The sequence below is a fragment of the Chrysemys picta genome, chromosome 10 (assembly GCF_011386835.1).
Source record: "Chrysemys picta bellii isolate R12L10 chromosome 10, ASM1138683v2, whole genome shotgun sequence".
NCBI lineage: Eukaryota > Metazoa > Chordata > Testudines > Emydidae > Chrysemys > Chrysemys picta.
Genome location: NC_088800.1, coordinates 77,861,227 through 77,876,386, shown reverse-complemented (window position 1 = coordinate 77,876,386; position 15,160 = coordinate 77,861,227). Strand labels below are relative to the sequence as shown.

Here is a 15,160-nt window from a genome sequence, read left to right as displayed (position 1 = left end):
ATTTATGGACGGCCCCATGTGCAAGTCACTGAATCTCTCTGTGCTCTCAGCTCCCCATCTCCTCCAGCCTTTGTCTGTCCTGTTTAGATCTCTGCCTATGTGTTTGAAAAGTGGGTCTGCAGTCTGGGTTGGGCTCTCCCAGGCACTACTGTGATATAATAATAGGAGGCTGCTGTTAACATCTTGAAGATAGGCTGAGTCCAGCCAGCCAGAATGGCTAACTCTGACTTGATTGCTAAGCTTAGAGTGCATTATAAAAACATTTAAAATTCAGAGTACCTAGCGTTCCTATCTGATGCCTGGGAGATTTCTTTTGCTGTGTGCTGACTTACTTCGCTACGTTTTCTCACCTCATTGTTGCCTGCCCTGAAACCTTCCTGGATGAGCTGGTCACCAAGAAAAAGTTGGCAGGAGACCGTTTAGCAACAGCTCAAATATTATGTGACCACATTTTGCATGAGTCAAGAATATTTTCATGCTCCGATGGTGTCACACACATTTAAACCCACTCATACACACACACACAGACACCTGTATGCACACAGATACTTACGTTCATGCCCATGCACTGATTACCAGACAGCCACCATGTACTGCATGTGCATACATCTACTTTTGGAAATTCAGAGGCAGTCACTCACACATATAGCTGCACATTGCACATACACCTGAAGCGTACATGCTCACATCTGTAAAGCTGAGATAAACCTGTGTGGGGAGGGGAGAGAGTGAATGCCCCATAATAGTTTAGTGACTGCATGTCTTTGTGCTGCTGAGCTCTGCAAATTCAGGCCCCTTTCTTCCATTACACATCCTGCAGCACAGTAACCATTCAGAAGAGGAATTCTCTGACTTTTAGGAACTATCATAGTGTTAACCGGGCTGCAGAATCATCGCTTGAGCAATATGCAATCGTTCAGAGTCTAGCTAGAACCTCTCTAAGCTGTCACTTCTCAGATGAGCTGAAGACGGGTTGCACTTCAGCACAAACACTTTTAATATAGGGCAATATCAGCATTCCTGAGAGGTGCAGCCGAGTTCATCGCATGTGACAGGGCAGCTCAGAATGGTAAACAGGACTGAAACCCTCCTGAGTCGGAGTGCTTTGTATTTATTTGCTGATTTGTTTCCCTTGCTAAGGAGCAGAGCCAGAAATGGATGACTGCCTAGAGATGCTGAAAGATGAGGAGGAAGCCCTGTGGGAGAATGTAGAGTGCAATCGGCACATGCTGAGCCGGTACATCAATCCAGCCAAGTTGACCCCATATCTGCGTCAGTGTAAAGTCATCGACGAGCAAGATGAGGACGAGGTGCTCAACTCGCATATGCTGCTCTCCAAAATTAACCGAGCAGGTAATTCTTTCCTGAACGGCCAAGACTGCACCAGTTTGTGTGCTGCATTGCCTGGGTTGGGTTGACCTGACCCCAGCATTGAATTAAAATCTATGAAGGGCTCTCTGTTCCCTTTCAGTTCGATTTTTGGGGGAAAATCTGATGTTCACGAAAATGAACTGCTGTTTGGTAGTAGTGACTATAGCCAAGCCTGTGTTGTACAGATTGATGCTCACCAAGTTTTCATTCCTACATTTGCCAGTACATTTCAGTTATGAGAGGCAGCAACCACTGCTCTTTCATGCCTGATGCCCAGATATCTCTGTCAATCAGGGCTGGTCAGCAGCACCCCTTTGATTTGAGCATCACTTTTGATGGAAAGGTTTGCAATTCTGGCATTTCAGTACCGTACAGCGTGGGCTGCGTTGAATGCCACTGTCTTTCGAAGGCTCAAATCCAAATGCTACCATCCCTACCCTATTCCTTCAGAGTAACAGCCCGCACAAACATGGAGTATACATGGCATAGCTTCATGAGATCAGCTGCGCACAGTGTGACAAGACTGGCTTTTCCACGCTGTATTTATGTGCCAGCGACGTTAAATCTGGAGCGGGCTTGGCCTCAGGGTTACAATATCTGATTATCCTGTTCCCAGTACTCCTGTGTCCTCTCTCATTGCACTATTGTTGGGTTGTCCCTAGGCCGACTGCTGGACATCCTTCATACCAAGGGTCAAAGGGGCTATGTAGTTTTCTTAGAAAGCCTGGAGTTTTACTATCCTGAACTCTACAAACTGGTGACGGGGAAGGAGCCCACACGGAGATTTTCTACCATTGTCGGTGAGTAGGATCAGTCCCTGAGGAAATAAGGGATGGAGTCAAGACACGAGATAAGACTGATTTTTTTTTCAGATGAGAAGTGTTAATGAGGCGTAGTGACGGGTAGTAGCTCATTCCCACTTCTCACTCTCTGGTCTGGTACGGCCTAGCATTGACTAAGCTGTTGGTGAAAGCAACACCCCGGTTGTAGGAGTGCTACCCAGTCTGCCTCCGTTTCTAGGATGGCAGTCATTACAAGGTGCCTCACGGAAAGACATTAGGGACCAGAATCTCATCTCAGTTACACTGGTGTGAGTCTGGGGTAGCTCTGTTGAAATAGACAGAGGTACTCTGGATTTGCACCAGGATAACTGAGATCCAATGGGTGTACATGAACCTGCTCCACCAAGTCCAAAAACAGGTGCATGGATATGTGTGTATTCACCATTGTAGTATATATACCTGTGTATTAGAATGTGTGTGGAGACTGAGTTGATGAGTTTGAGTGTACATATGCAGTTACATATGCTGTCTGTGTGTACTCTGAACATGTGCATGTATGAATATAAATATACGTATGTGTCTGTGTATAGTGACTCTATATATGATGGGGTGCATATATGTATGATTGTATTGTCTATGTATGGTATTTGTGTGTCTGCTAGTGAGTTTGACTGTGTCTGTATATTTCATTGTGTGTGTGTGTGTGTGTGCATGTGCATTTGTTTGTTCCCCACCTGTGCTGTCCCAACTTTGCCTGAACCCACATTATTAACCTGCTCCAGAGCAGTGCCATGGTTCTTGAAGCTGATGGGCTGTTTGATTCTTTTCAGTGGAGGAGGGACATGAGGGTCTCACCCATTTCCTAATGAATGAAATCATTAAGCTACAGCAGCAGGTGAAGACAAAGGATGTGCAGCGCTGTGAACTCTTGGCCAAGTCCCGCCAGCTGGAGGATGACAGGAAGCAGCTGAAATTGAACAATATAGAGTTGCTGACCTTCCAGGAGAGATACAACAAGATGAAGGAGGAAAGGAACAACTACAACGATGAGCTGATCAAAGTGAAGGATGAGAACTACAACCTGGCCATGAGATACGCCCAGCTGAGCGAAGAGAAGAACATGGCTGTGATGAGGAGCCGGGACCTCCAGCTAGAGGTAAAAGAGATGCTCTGGATTGGTTTGGGTATAAATCACAGATGGAGCATGAAGTGTGGCAATTGGCTCAGTGGTATTTTCAATTATGCTAAAGGTGTGTAGAACTCGTACTTGCTTTGCTTATCCAGGTTAGAGGCTCACAGCATAATGAAATGTTAAGCGGAGATGATGTGTATTAGTGTAAGATTCCCTCTGAGGGATGGGACTTCCCAGCCTATGGAGAAAGGAAAAACATTGTTTTTTCAGCATCAATAATATATTGGGGCAGTTACCCAAGTATGCACTAAAGTTTCATGGTGGATTATCCAAGAGTTCCAGCATACCATGCTGGCACTGTATTGAGCTGTTGGGAATTAACCACCCCAAGAGCATGAAGTCCATGTTTTGTGTGCACTCAACTAGAGGTGAGGATGTATTTAGAGACGCATATACAGAGGCTTGATGTATTTTGGAGAATCTTTTTTTTCCCTGTGCCTCTTTCTGCTTTTCATTGGTTCCTGGGGTGTCCTAGATTGACCAGCTGAAGCATCGGTTGAATAAGATGGAGGAGGAATGCAAGCTGGAGAGGAACCAGTCACTGAAGCTGAAGAATGACATTGAAAACCGACCCAAGAAGGAACAGGTTCTGGAGTTGGAGCGGGAGAATGAGATCATGAAGACCAAAATCCAAGAGTTACAATCTATCATTCAGGTAAGCCAGAGGAGGAATGATGCCCCATCCTCTTACTCTGTGCCTTGAAATCAGTACACACGCCCATTATACTGGTGGGAAAGGTGGGGGGAAGCTGTGCCCCCAGAACTACAATGAACCCAATCACAAAGTTTGCAAAGACCAAAAGGTTGCACAGCCCCCAACTTTCTACAGATTACCCCATATAAAACAGATGCACAAGCGAAAGGGCTGGATCCTGCAAGGTGCTGAGTGTCTGCTATGAAGTGCTGAGCCCTCTCGATTCCTATTGAAATCAATGAGACAAATCCTGGCTCTGCTGGAGTTGTTTTGCCCCAGCTCACCAATGCAAAACCCCTTTAACTAGCTCCCCTAGATACTCCTGATGTAGGGTCTGCACAGCCAGTCCTATGTCATCACCCAGGCTGGAGTAAGGGATTTGACTGGGGAAAGGAGGCCTGGTCAGAATGTTTCTGCGCTCCAGAAGTCACAAGCTACTGAGACGACCTCCTTGTGGGTTATTGCAGAAAACTGCTCTAACTGGCATTGGGGGCTTCGCCAGGGGTGGCCAGCTCCAGGTAAGGGAAGGGCATAAAGGAGGGCACAGCCACCTTAGCCCTCCTTTTCAGGTGATGTGCTAAGCAGGGCTTGGCCAGACCCCAGCATCTATCTCAATGTGCGAGTGCTTAGCACCTTGCAGGAACAGATTTTCCTTTTTAGAATGACGCCTTTTAAAGATTCTCAACTCATTCTTATGCCAGAGCCCAGCTGTAGCCTCTCTGGCAGTGCCTAAAAAGTTTTAGGGCTTGCCTACCCATAAACCGCTACACCACTATAGTGCTTCCAGGAAGACACTACCTATGCTATGTAGGCACTCCACCTCTCAGGGGAGGCAGCAGGTAGGTCGATGGGAGAATTCCCCCGTCGACCTAGCTCAGTTTCCACTGGGGATTAGGTCAGTTTAACTGTGTCGCTCAGGGGTGTGGATTTTTCACACCCCTGAGCGACGTAGTTATACCAACCTAATTTCCTAGTATAGAGCAGGCCTTAGTTTTCTACCAGGTGAAGCTCAAATCTTAAAAAAGGTATAATATCTAAGCTTACTTTGAGACGAATCTGAAGACTCGTATGCTGTTAAAAATTAACATGATGATTACTATGACGCACAAGGAAATAATGAAATAATCGCCAAAAAATAACTACCTAAAAATGGGAACAAAACACACCCAAAATAACAAAAAGCCAACTTATTTTAGAAATACTTATTTTATTCAGTAATCAAAATGTCAGTGGACTCTCCAACTTAGTATAAGTATTTTTAAAATAAATTTGCATTTTCTTGCTTAAGTTTTTTGTCTTTGATTCCTGGTTTATGTGGTTATTTTTGGCTGCAATTTATTTCTCCCACAGTCATCTTGTTAATTTTAATTCCTAAAGGGGGAAAGAAAGTTTCTGGACATTGTAGAAAATGAAGTATTAGTTCTAGGCAGGGGCATTGGTGACTCTAAGCATGTGTTTAATATTCATTAAGCATAGTCATGCAAAGTCTGCATGTTTTAAAAATTCCTCTGCATGTTTTCTTGGGCCCTGCTCCTTGGCAAAGGGCAAACTCTGTGCTCAGTGGGCTGATTAATAGAGAGAGGTTTTGAATGCAGGGCCTGGAACAAAGGAGCGGCTGCTCATTGTCGCTGCATCCAAAATGTATCAAATTATATCAGATCCAATAAAAATAACCCCTTCTCCACAGCCATTCTGACAGTGAGCTGGGCTTTGTTCAGCTTTCAAAACATTAACAAATATCCCTCCCTTCTCCTACTTTCACACTGCAATCTCATTTTCTCTTCTTTTTCTTCTACTGTCTGTCTGTTTCTTTCTTCTCTGCATCCCTTTTTTTCTCTCTTTCTCTCTCCTCCTGTCCTATATCTTTAAACCTTGTCCCCTCAGGCTGGCAAACGTAGCTTGCCAGATTCGGACAAAGCCATCTTGGATATCTTGGAGCATGACCGTAAGGAGGCGCTAGAGGACCGCCAGGAGCTGGTCAACAAGATTTTTTATCTCCAGGAGGAGATCCGTCATGTGGAGGATCTGAGAGACAAGGTGAGAGAAAGACAGGACTGAAAGAATGGGATCAGATCTCTTTGAGGGATCTCTGATTGCGATGGCCAGTGATACCTGCAGGTGACTGCTGATGGAGAAGTACAGTAGCAATTTGGTTTGGTCCTCCCTTCCCATCGTCAGCTGTTCACATGAATCTGTCTAGGGTCATCCAGACAGGGCAGGTGCAATTCCTTCAAACCAATTATTTTTCATATAGACAACATTCACTGCTGTGGGAGTAATTTACAACAAGACCCCATCAGCATCAGCTTGGACTGCAGCAGTCTGAGCTTCCTCACAGCCATGCCTTTTCAGCACGGGGCTTCACTCTAGCCATATGTGTCTATGTCTTATGTAAGCAAATGTATAGATTAGTGCACACCTGGAGGTGAACAGGAATCTCCTCCATGCAGCAGGGTAGACCTCCCGATTACTTTGATGTACAGCTTGTATTGATTAGTCTGTGTCATTTGCAGTATCTTGAGGAGAAAGAAGACCTGGAATTAAAGTGCTCAACTCTGGGGAAAGACTGTGAGATGTACAAGCACCGTATGACCACTGTGATGATACAGCTTGAGGAGGTGGAGAAGGAGCGAGACCAGGTACGTCGCATTTGAAACGGGGGAAGTAACAATGAGAAATTGGATCTTCTCTTTCTTCTGTTTCTGCTGGAAGCCACTTCTGGGAATTGAGGGTAATTGGACCCAAAGTATCACTACATTTGTTACATATAGTGGTTGCTATTAAAAAACAGTAAACACTTGCTAAATAGTGGCATTTGCCATACTACTGTTATCTACTAGTCTAAGCATAGGGAGATTCTTCGAGGTTCTGTGGCAGCTGCCAGTGGGTGCTGACTTTTTAATGGCAACACAGTAGGCTGCTTATTAATGTCAAGGGTTTTGGTTAGCACTCTGCAACATTTGCTGCCAACTAAAAGTTGTCAGCCATCATCATCTTCATTAATCGTATTGCTATAGTGCACAGAGGTCCCAAACATTGTGCTAGGAGCTGTACAAACACACAGTAAGAGACAGTCCCTGTCCCAAAGACTGTGCAATCTAAATTAAGATGAGAACCCATGTGGCGCACATGGGTAAGCAGTGTTTTCCTTCCTCTGCAGGCATTTCGTTCCCGAGATGAGGCACAGACCCAATACTCACAGTGCCTGATTGAGAAGGACAAATACAGAAAGCAGATCCGGGAGCTGGAGGAGAAGAACGATGAACTTCGGATCGAGGCAGTCCGGAAGGAGGCTTGCATTGTTAACCTGGAGTGCAAACTCCGACGACTCTCTAAGGAGAACTGTCATGACCAGGTAGGGCGAGGGAGAACTAGCTGTGCTCTCTTCCCTTCATGGCTGTCTCAGTTACAGCATGATGAAGAGGAGGATGGGATTTTATTTTTATTCCCTCTGTGAGCAGCAATGCTAGCCTGAAGAAAGCAGTTGAGGGAAATTTCTCTTCTATTCAACTTCAATGGTGTGAGAAGCCCTCCAGGGCTAAGGGGTGGAACTTGGCTCTGCCACCCACATAGTCTCTCAGAGACTGGCAGTTCACTTCTGCTGAGCCTTGACACTAAATGGAAGAGGAGGAAATGTGGAGGGTGGATTGCTTGCATACTGGGGAAGGAAACTCCTAACAACTCTTTCTGAGGAGCTAGTTCTAATGAAGTTTGCAAATAGGTAAACTGGTTATGGGCCATGAACTAATGCTAAAGACAAACAGAAATTTCTGTGAATTTCAGTTTCAGTCTCTAGTTTGAGACCTGAACCACAATCTATTTGGTCAACAGACAGCGGCTGTCTTGAACTACAGGAATGTGGCCTGAACACCATGACAACTGAGCATGCAGGCCTCACTCGGTCCACAGGCAGCCCCGCCTGATGTACTAAAGGGAGGCCACCAGAAGTAGTGCTAAGCTTTTGGCAATAGCCTTCAGCAAAAGGTCACTAAAATCTCTCTTTTATCTCTAGAGTTTACCAAGGAATCTGCCGGTTACCATTATTTCCCAGACCTTTGGTGCTCCTGGCCCCAAAGCCAATGGTCAGGAAGCAGATGACTCCTCCACCTCTGAAGAGTCAGCAGAAGACAATAAATTCTTCCTCCTTGATCAGTCTCGACTTAAGAGAAGAATGAACCTGAAGGGAATCCAGGTGTGTCCCAATCTGAGGCCAGAACTGTGTAGTTCAGATGGGTTGTGGAGGAGATACAGTCAGGCTTTGTGCGGGGGGAAAGCAATCAGGTTTCATGGGAAAATTGCTGCCCCCTTTTCCTCCTCCCCTATGCGCTCCATACAAATGCAGCACTGATGGAAAAGCTGGCATCGTCTGGAAGGAACGATCGGACAGGGCCACCCGGGGGGGCGGGGGGGGGCAAGTGGGGCAATTTGCCCCAGACCCCGGGCCCCACAGGGACCTCCACGAGAGTTTTTCGGGGCCCCGGGAGTGGGGTCCTTCACTCGCTCTGAGGACCCCAGAAAACTCTCGTGGGGTCCGGGCCCCCGGAGCTTCTTCCGCTCTGGGTCTTCGACGGTGGGGGGGTCCTTCCGCTCCGGGACCCACCGCCGAAATGCCCTGAAGACCCGCCGCCGAAGACCCCAGGCCCCCTGAATCCTCTGGACGGCCCTGCGATCGGAAGAAATGAACAAAATCTGGAGCAAACATAGCTAGCTAATTCAGAATTACATGAAGCATGTCCTACCCATTCAAATATAAGCGGCAGCATGACTGAGGTCCTTGACTTCCCTGACTACTGGGCTGACTGTGGCTGCCACTACATTCATGAATTGTAAAAACCTACCTAAGATTGGTATAGAATGTATGAGCTGCTCTTTCTCTGTGTCCCCATCTGAATTCTCTCTGTCTTTCCTAACCTTTCTGAGCCCCGGCTGTCTTTATTGCCAGGAGCAGTGGAGGTCCATTTTTTTCCTTTTACCTGGCAAAGGGAGGCTTCTTGTATGAGCAGCCTGTTTAAACCAGTCACAAGAGACCCACTTCATCTTTTGTCATTCCCTTTGCAGAATATGGGAACTGCAGTGCATTTGGTGTTTAAATAACTCTTCTCCAGGCCCTGTTTGATGAGGGCACATAGGCTCTGCAGTGTGACAAAGGGGAAGGAAGGGAGGTGTCTGTTCTACAGTGAATGTGACACATATCCTGAGTTTGGCTTGATTTCTGTCTTTTTTCTTTCAGCTACCACGAGCTAAATCCCCCATCAATACAAGCAAAGCATCAGATTTTCAAGGTCAGAGAGAGCACCAGTATCCCTATTGCCTGTCTCAGTCTGTCTCATCTAGTCCATCTGCGTCAGTTTGTTCTAACAAACATGCCAACAGGGCGAACTCAGAACTAAACCCGAGAGACCTAAGCAGCAGTTTTCTTTTGCACTAAATGATGTTAATCGTCATTTCAAATTGACGAGAGGCTGTCTGATCATTCTTTCCATCCATGGTCACTCTATAGACTGCTTTATCCCGTCCCATAGACAGTCTCAGCTTTCTAGCTACTTTTAACTGGCATCTTCTATCTGATTATAATTTAAAAAGGGTCAAAATTAGACCTACTTTAAAGATCATCATACCATTCTGAATATTGATGGAATCTTTGAGTAGGAAGTGCCCCTAATCTACTGGGTCATCTAAACAGTCCCTTTATCTGTTGGCAAGATGGAGTCCATTTTTTACTCTAATCCCCTGTTGATATTTATTTTTACATATCCATCAGTTAGCTGTAATCTCACCAAATTATCATGTGCGTCTTGGCTGTCTGAATTTTCCTAGTGCCTGCATTTAACTAACAGACACTTAACAAAAAGAAATGGTTTGAGCCGGGAATATGTGCATTATTTGTTATGTGCAGGCAGCATGCTTAGCATTGTACTGAGTAGAATGGTAGAAGGTAGAAGAAGAGATGGTCACTGTTCCATGGAGCCTACGTGTTAAGCAGACAATCAGTAGAGTTCAGACACATAGTATGTTACATGAGCAGATGGATTAATCTCCACCCATGGAGCAGATGACCAGTTCCAGCTCGTTTAAGTTTTTATATAAATAAGACATTTCTTTAATTGGTGGATTAATGTTCATGAACCTCATAGGAGAAACGTGTTTTAAAGAGGGGGTTGAATGAGGGGCAGAGTGCTCCCCAGAAGTGTGCACATTCCTGCTTTAGCGCATCTCCCAACAGGAAAGAGTGCTGGAATCAGAAGGCAAAGGAGAGCTCCCTCAATCTCCCATTCAGTAAAGAGAATGAAGGGGCAGACAGAAGATAAGCCCGAATGGGTGGAAAATCCTACATGTTGTTGGGAATGTGAGGAAGAATTTGTACTGAAGTGGATCTAATATAAATATCTCTGGTGTCCATCTCCCTCTCTGCCTTTGCCTTTGTCTCTGTCATTTGTGAGCACAGCAGTCAGAGCACAGGATGAAGACGGGGCTGATGCCAGCAGCAGCCGCACAGACACCAGTTCCTCCAATCCTGTTTCCATCAATAACTCAGTCAGCAGCTGTGAAGTTGGCAAAATTGTAAGGAGCCTTCGGGTGCCCCTTGTTTGTCTGTGACCTTCCCTATAATGTGATTCAGAGCTTCCACAACCCTGCACTAGCAGCCCAGCTGCAGTCAAACTCAGGGCCCTGTCACTAGCTCCCTAATCCTTTTTACCAGCATGTTATTAGAACCATGTTATTAACCTTTCCCAAAACCACATAACTGGCTTATGTTTATTTAAATATATTTCAACAGGACTTTACAGGGTATTTACACCCTCTCCGTATCTCATCTCTCCGTTTAACACTTAGTGTAGGAGGTGGAGGCGTTTCTTCAAAGGCTGCTTTGTAATTGATTTTAGTGGAACATTTGAAATTCTATTGGAGTTTCTCATGCCCTTCGTGTCCATAAGCAACAATGGGTCAGAGAAGGGGCGCAGCTAGCAGCTGGTAATTTCTGCACACACTAACCAATCCATTTCGGCAGTAGCCCCATAATCTCCCAAGGCAGACATGCCATTATACACAATGTGAGCACTGGCACAGCAGGTATAGTTAGAGAGGATGATCTTGCAGAGTGTTAATAAAAGATCTGATGAAGAACAAAAGACCTTGCCAGAGCACTGTAAGAAATGCTGCCCCCAGGAAATTAAAAACTATGGCCTAGACTAGCCAGTGGGGGACCCTCTGCCACTCCTAATAAGCTCAGCTGCCTTTATAGGGATACCCTTTGGACTATTAGTCAGATACACTGATGAATTACACTGTCTTGATTACAGGGCAGTTTAGAATAGTTTATGAACTGGTGTTATTAGTTTATTTAGAATGAGCAGACATGTATTTTCCTTCTTTTTCTGTATCCTCTGGTACATGTATTCACAATGCAACATATGTCTCACTTAACAAGGCTAAAGCTAAAACTCTGCAGTGAATCAGCCACTTGCATTGCCACATAAGACCATATCATGTCTATACACAATGCGCGTGCGCACACACACACACAACACACACAAACACAGAACAGTTGGAACATATAGACGTGTGCTCATGTGCATGGGACTCTGTGACCATGGAATGAGTTTGTCCTAGTCCATATTAGATGGAGACTAGCAGTAAAGCACCAGACCAAAACACTGATGACTTTTCAAATGAGAAATGGATCTGACACTTAACATGGATTTTCTTTCTTTCTTTTTAAAATAAAAGCAAACCCTGAGAAATCGCAACCACAGTATCATGTCCACCACTCCAGAACCTCCAGGAAATGACTCGATAGTCCGACGGTACAAAGAAGACGCTCCTCATTGCAGGTAGGTAGCTATGTTAGTGAAAGATGGGTAGAAAACGCTGTTAAGGCTAGAGAACTAACTGTGCCTCCTATCCCTTTTAGTCCTTCCCAAGGGCACGCCTCAGGTGACTGGCCTGGCTTCTCACACCTCATTCTGGGTGGAACCCCGTGGTCCAGTCAGACTCAGACTGGATGCATGACTCCCTACCATGCTACTGACACAGGCCCAGCTTGGTTTTGGCCCCTGTAAGAATTTCCCTTGGGGAGCCTGTGACAAGCATATGTTTGCAGTGATACAGAAACAGCATCGTCAGACCAGAGCTTTTTTTATTCATTTTTCAAAGGTGCAAAGTACATCGAACCCAGGGTTAAAACAATAAAAAGCCCCTACACGCATGGGTAGGATGGCCACTCACACATTCCTGGAGTAGCAGACGTTCTGGTATTTCTGGGAACGGCATGGGCCTGCCCTCGCTGGCATGACCCTACCCCTCTTGTCGTGACCTCATGTGCATGGTGCGGGCCAGGTCACGCCACATGGGGGTGCCATTTTGAAGAGCGTGCCACCCTGCCCCTGCTGGCGTGACTTCTCTCACACAGTGCATGCAACATCACACTGGCAGGGTCAGAGCAGTGCACTCTTCATGACGGTGTCTCTCGTCTGATACCGGACAAAACGACGTGTGGTTTAGTCTCAGTACTGGACGGGGGACAAAGATTTAGAAAAGCAGGACTGTCTGGTTTAAAACCAGACAAATGGCCTGCTTATGCATGGCTATCACTACACCTTTGTAAATTCCCCTCAGCCCAGCTCTCTCCATCTCTGGCAGGGGGAAACAGACTGACCGTGCTGTAGTTTCTACTGTGTTTGCTAGCCTGATAGCTTTTCACTGATACACTGTGAGCAGCCTCTCCTACCTCCCCCCAACCCCCCCACCCTTTTCTAAGATCTTGAGGGTCGGGTCCCCCTTGATTCCAGGCTTTAACCTTGGGAAGAGTAATCCGTTCCAGTCTGGATGGAGCCAGTTAGGGGGTATTCCCCAACAAACCTTATCTGTGTCATTGTTTTACCAGTCCTTCTTGGTTACTTTAATTAAACTCCATGGGAAGTACCTTCATCATAACTGTCAAGGCTCCTTCCCCACTCTGAACTTTAGGGTACAGATGTCGGGGCCTGCATGAAAACTTCTAAGCTTAACTACCAGCTTAGATCTGGTCCACTGCCACCACTCCCAAATGGGCTAACTCCCTTCCCTGGGTAGTCTTGAGAGACTCTTCCACCAACTCCCTGGTGAATACAGATCCAACCCCTTGGATCTTAAAACAAGGAGAAATTAACCATCCCCCCTCCTTTCTCCGACCAACTCCTGGTGGATCCAGATCCAACCCCCTTGGATCTAAAAACAAGGAAAAATCAATCAGGTTCTTAAAAAAAAGGCTTTTAATTAAAGAAAAAGGTAAAAATCATCTCTGTAAAATCAGGATGGAAAATAACTTTACAGGGTAATCAAACTTAAAGAGCCCAGAGGAACCCCCTTCTAGCCTTAGGTTCAAAGTTACAGCAAACAGAGGTAAACACCTTAGCAAAAGGTACATATACAAGTTGAGAAAACAAAGATAAAACTAACATGCCTTGCCTGGCTGTACTTACAAGTTTGAAATATGAGAGACTTGTTCAGAAAGGTTTGGAGAGCATGGATTGATGTCTGGTCCCTCTTAGTCCCAAGAGCGAACTCCCCCCCCAAAACAAAGAGCACAAACAAAAGCCTTCCCCCCCCCCTCCCCCCGCAAGATTTGAAAGTATCTTGTCCCCTTATTGGTCCTTTGGGTCAGGTGTCAGGCAGGTTACCTGAGCTTCTTAACCCTTTACAGGTAAAATGATTTTATAGTATTGTACACAGGAGGGCTGTTACCCTTCCCTTTATAGTTATGACAATAACCAAACATGCAGAAGCCTGCACCATATTCATAACAAATAGTACAGATATTTCCCAGTTCATCATAACTGCTGATGTGCAGTTTAAGTTCAGACTTCCTTTAAAAAAAAAAAGAAAGCAAAAGTCCTGGGACCTGATCTTGATATGTGTTGGTATTGGATTGTAGCACCCCAACTGCTATTATTGTTGTCACACCAAATATTGGTCTTTTATTAGGAAATGCAAAACACTGGTGTTCAGGACACACAGTGGAAATTTTTTAAAACTTTATTTTTATTATTTTTATATAAAATATAAACATATAATGAAACAAAACATATATCAATGCATGCACAACATGTGTATGAGGGAGGAGTTGCAACTGGTAATCCCAACTCATCCAGCACTCCAAAAATCAGTGGAAATTTTAAAAAGCAAGAAATACAGAAGTTAAGGTTCTTTCTAAAAGGTTAACTTTGATACATTGCACATATTTAGCATTTTTAGTTCTATTTTTCTTCATAAAATCTGGTGTATTACATTTTTGGTTGTTTCATTACATGTTTACTGGAAAATGTACATGTTACTGTAGGTACTTAATTTTTCACATTTCCTGACTCTCTTTGGCTTAACTGTGCCCTCTTTAAGCTGTGCTGTTGTAGGGGCCAGAGGGTTGCATGTGATAGTTTTTTTTATAAAGGCAAAGGAGAGAGACTAGGCAATTGCCTGTGCTTTGGTACCATTAACACATAAATGGTCCCAAAGAGGTTCTGAAGTTCACACCTCATTGAGGTAAATGGGGTGGAAGAGGAAGCAGAGTTCACATCTCTTTGAGACAGTTTTCAGCATGGTTGAGCTAAGAGGAAAGATCAGCCCATCTGTGTACAAAGTGTTGGCTGTGTGTCAGCATGTGAAAAAGATAGACATTTAGGCCACTGAGTTGGGCTGCCCCAGTTTTTAGATGCCCAGGCTGAGTCAGCTTGGCTCTAGTTTTCAGAGGGACAGAGCCCTTGTGCATTTGAAGTCACTAGGAGCAGAGGGTTCAGCACTTGTTAAAATCAGAACCAATGTATCTCAACCTGGGCACCCACAATCAGTGGCCATTTTTGAAAATGTGTCTTATTTTTTTCAAATGAAAACTTAAAATTTGAGAGTGCAGTAAAAACTATAATGCCATCTTCAAATAATGGTATCTGCCATGTTTGCAAACCTTTGGACCCAGGACTAGGGTTACCATACTTAATAAATAAAAAAAGAGGACCCTCCATGGGGTCCTGGCCCCGCCCATTTCCCACCCCAGCCCCGCCCCAACTCTGCCCCTTCCCTACCCCAACCCCGCCCTAACTCCGCCCCCTCCTCCCTCCCACTCCCAGCCACGCAGAAAGGGCTGCCCAA

The 15,160-nt window shown here is 45.2% G+C and overlaps 1 protein-coding gene across 5 annotated transcripts in view; it reads left to right on the top strand.

The window, feature by feature from the left end:
• Positions 1–15,160, top strand: part of CARD11 (caspase recruitment domain family member 11) — a 184,482-nt gene that overhangs the window by 144,169 nt on the left and 25,153 nt on the right. For all 5 annotated transcript variants that reach the window (XM_042853132.2, XM_065560141.1, XM_042853130.2 and 2 more), the window contains 11 exons: positions 1,141–1,353; positions 2,034–2,171; positions 2,984–3,309; positions 3,821–4,000; positions 5,924–6,076; positions 6,553–6,678; positions 7,200–7,394; positions 8,052–8,231; positions 9,270–9,321; positions 10,485–10,600; positions 11,768–11,871. In XM_042853132.2, the coding sequence (XP_042709066.2) occupies positions 1,155–1,353; positions 2,034–2,171; positions 2,984–3,309; positions 3,821–4,000; positions 5,924–6,076; positions 6,553–6,678; positions 7,200–7,394; positions 8,052–8,231; positions 9,270–9,321; positions 10,485–10,600; positions 11,768–11,871 (1,769 nt within the window). In that variant the 5' untranslated portion in view covers positions 1,141–1,154. The remainder of the gene's footprint in view (positions 1–1,140; positions 1,354–2,033; positions 2,172–2,983; positions 3,310–3,820; positions 4,001–5,923; positions 6,077–6,552; positions 6,679–7,199; positions 7,395–8,051; positions 8,232–9,269; positions 9,322–10,484; positions 10,601–11,767; positions 11,872–15,160) is intronic.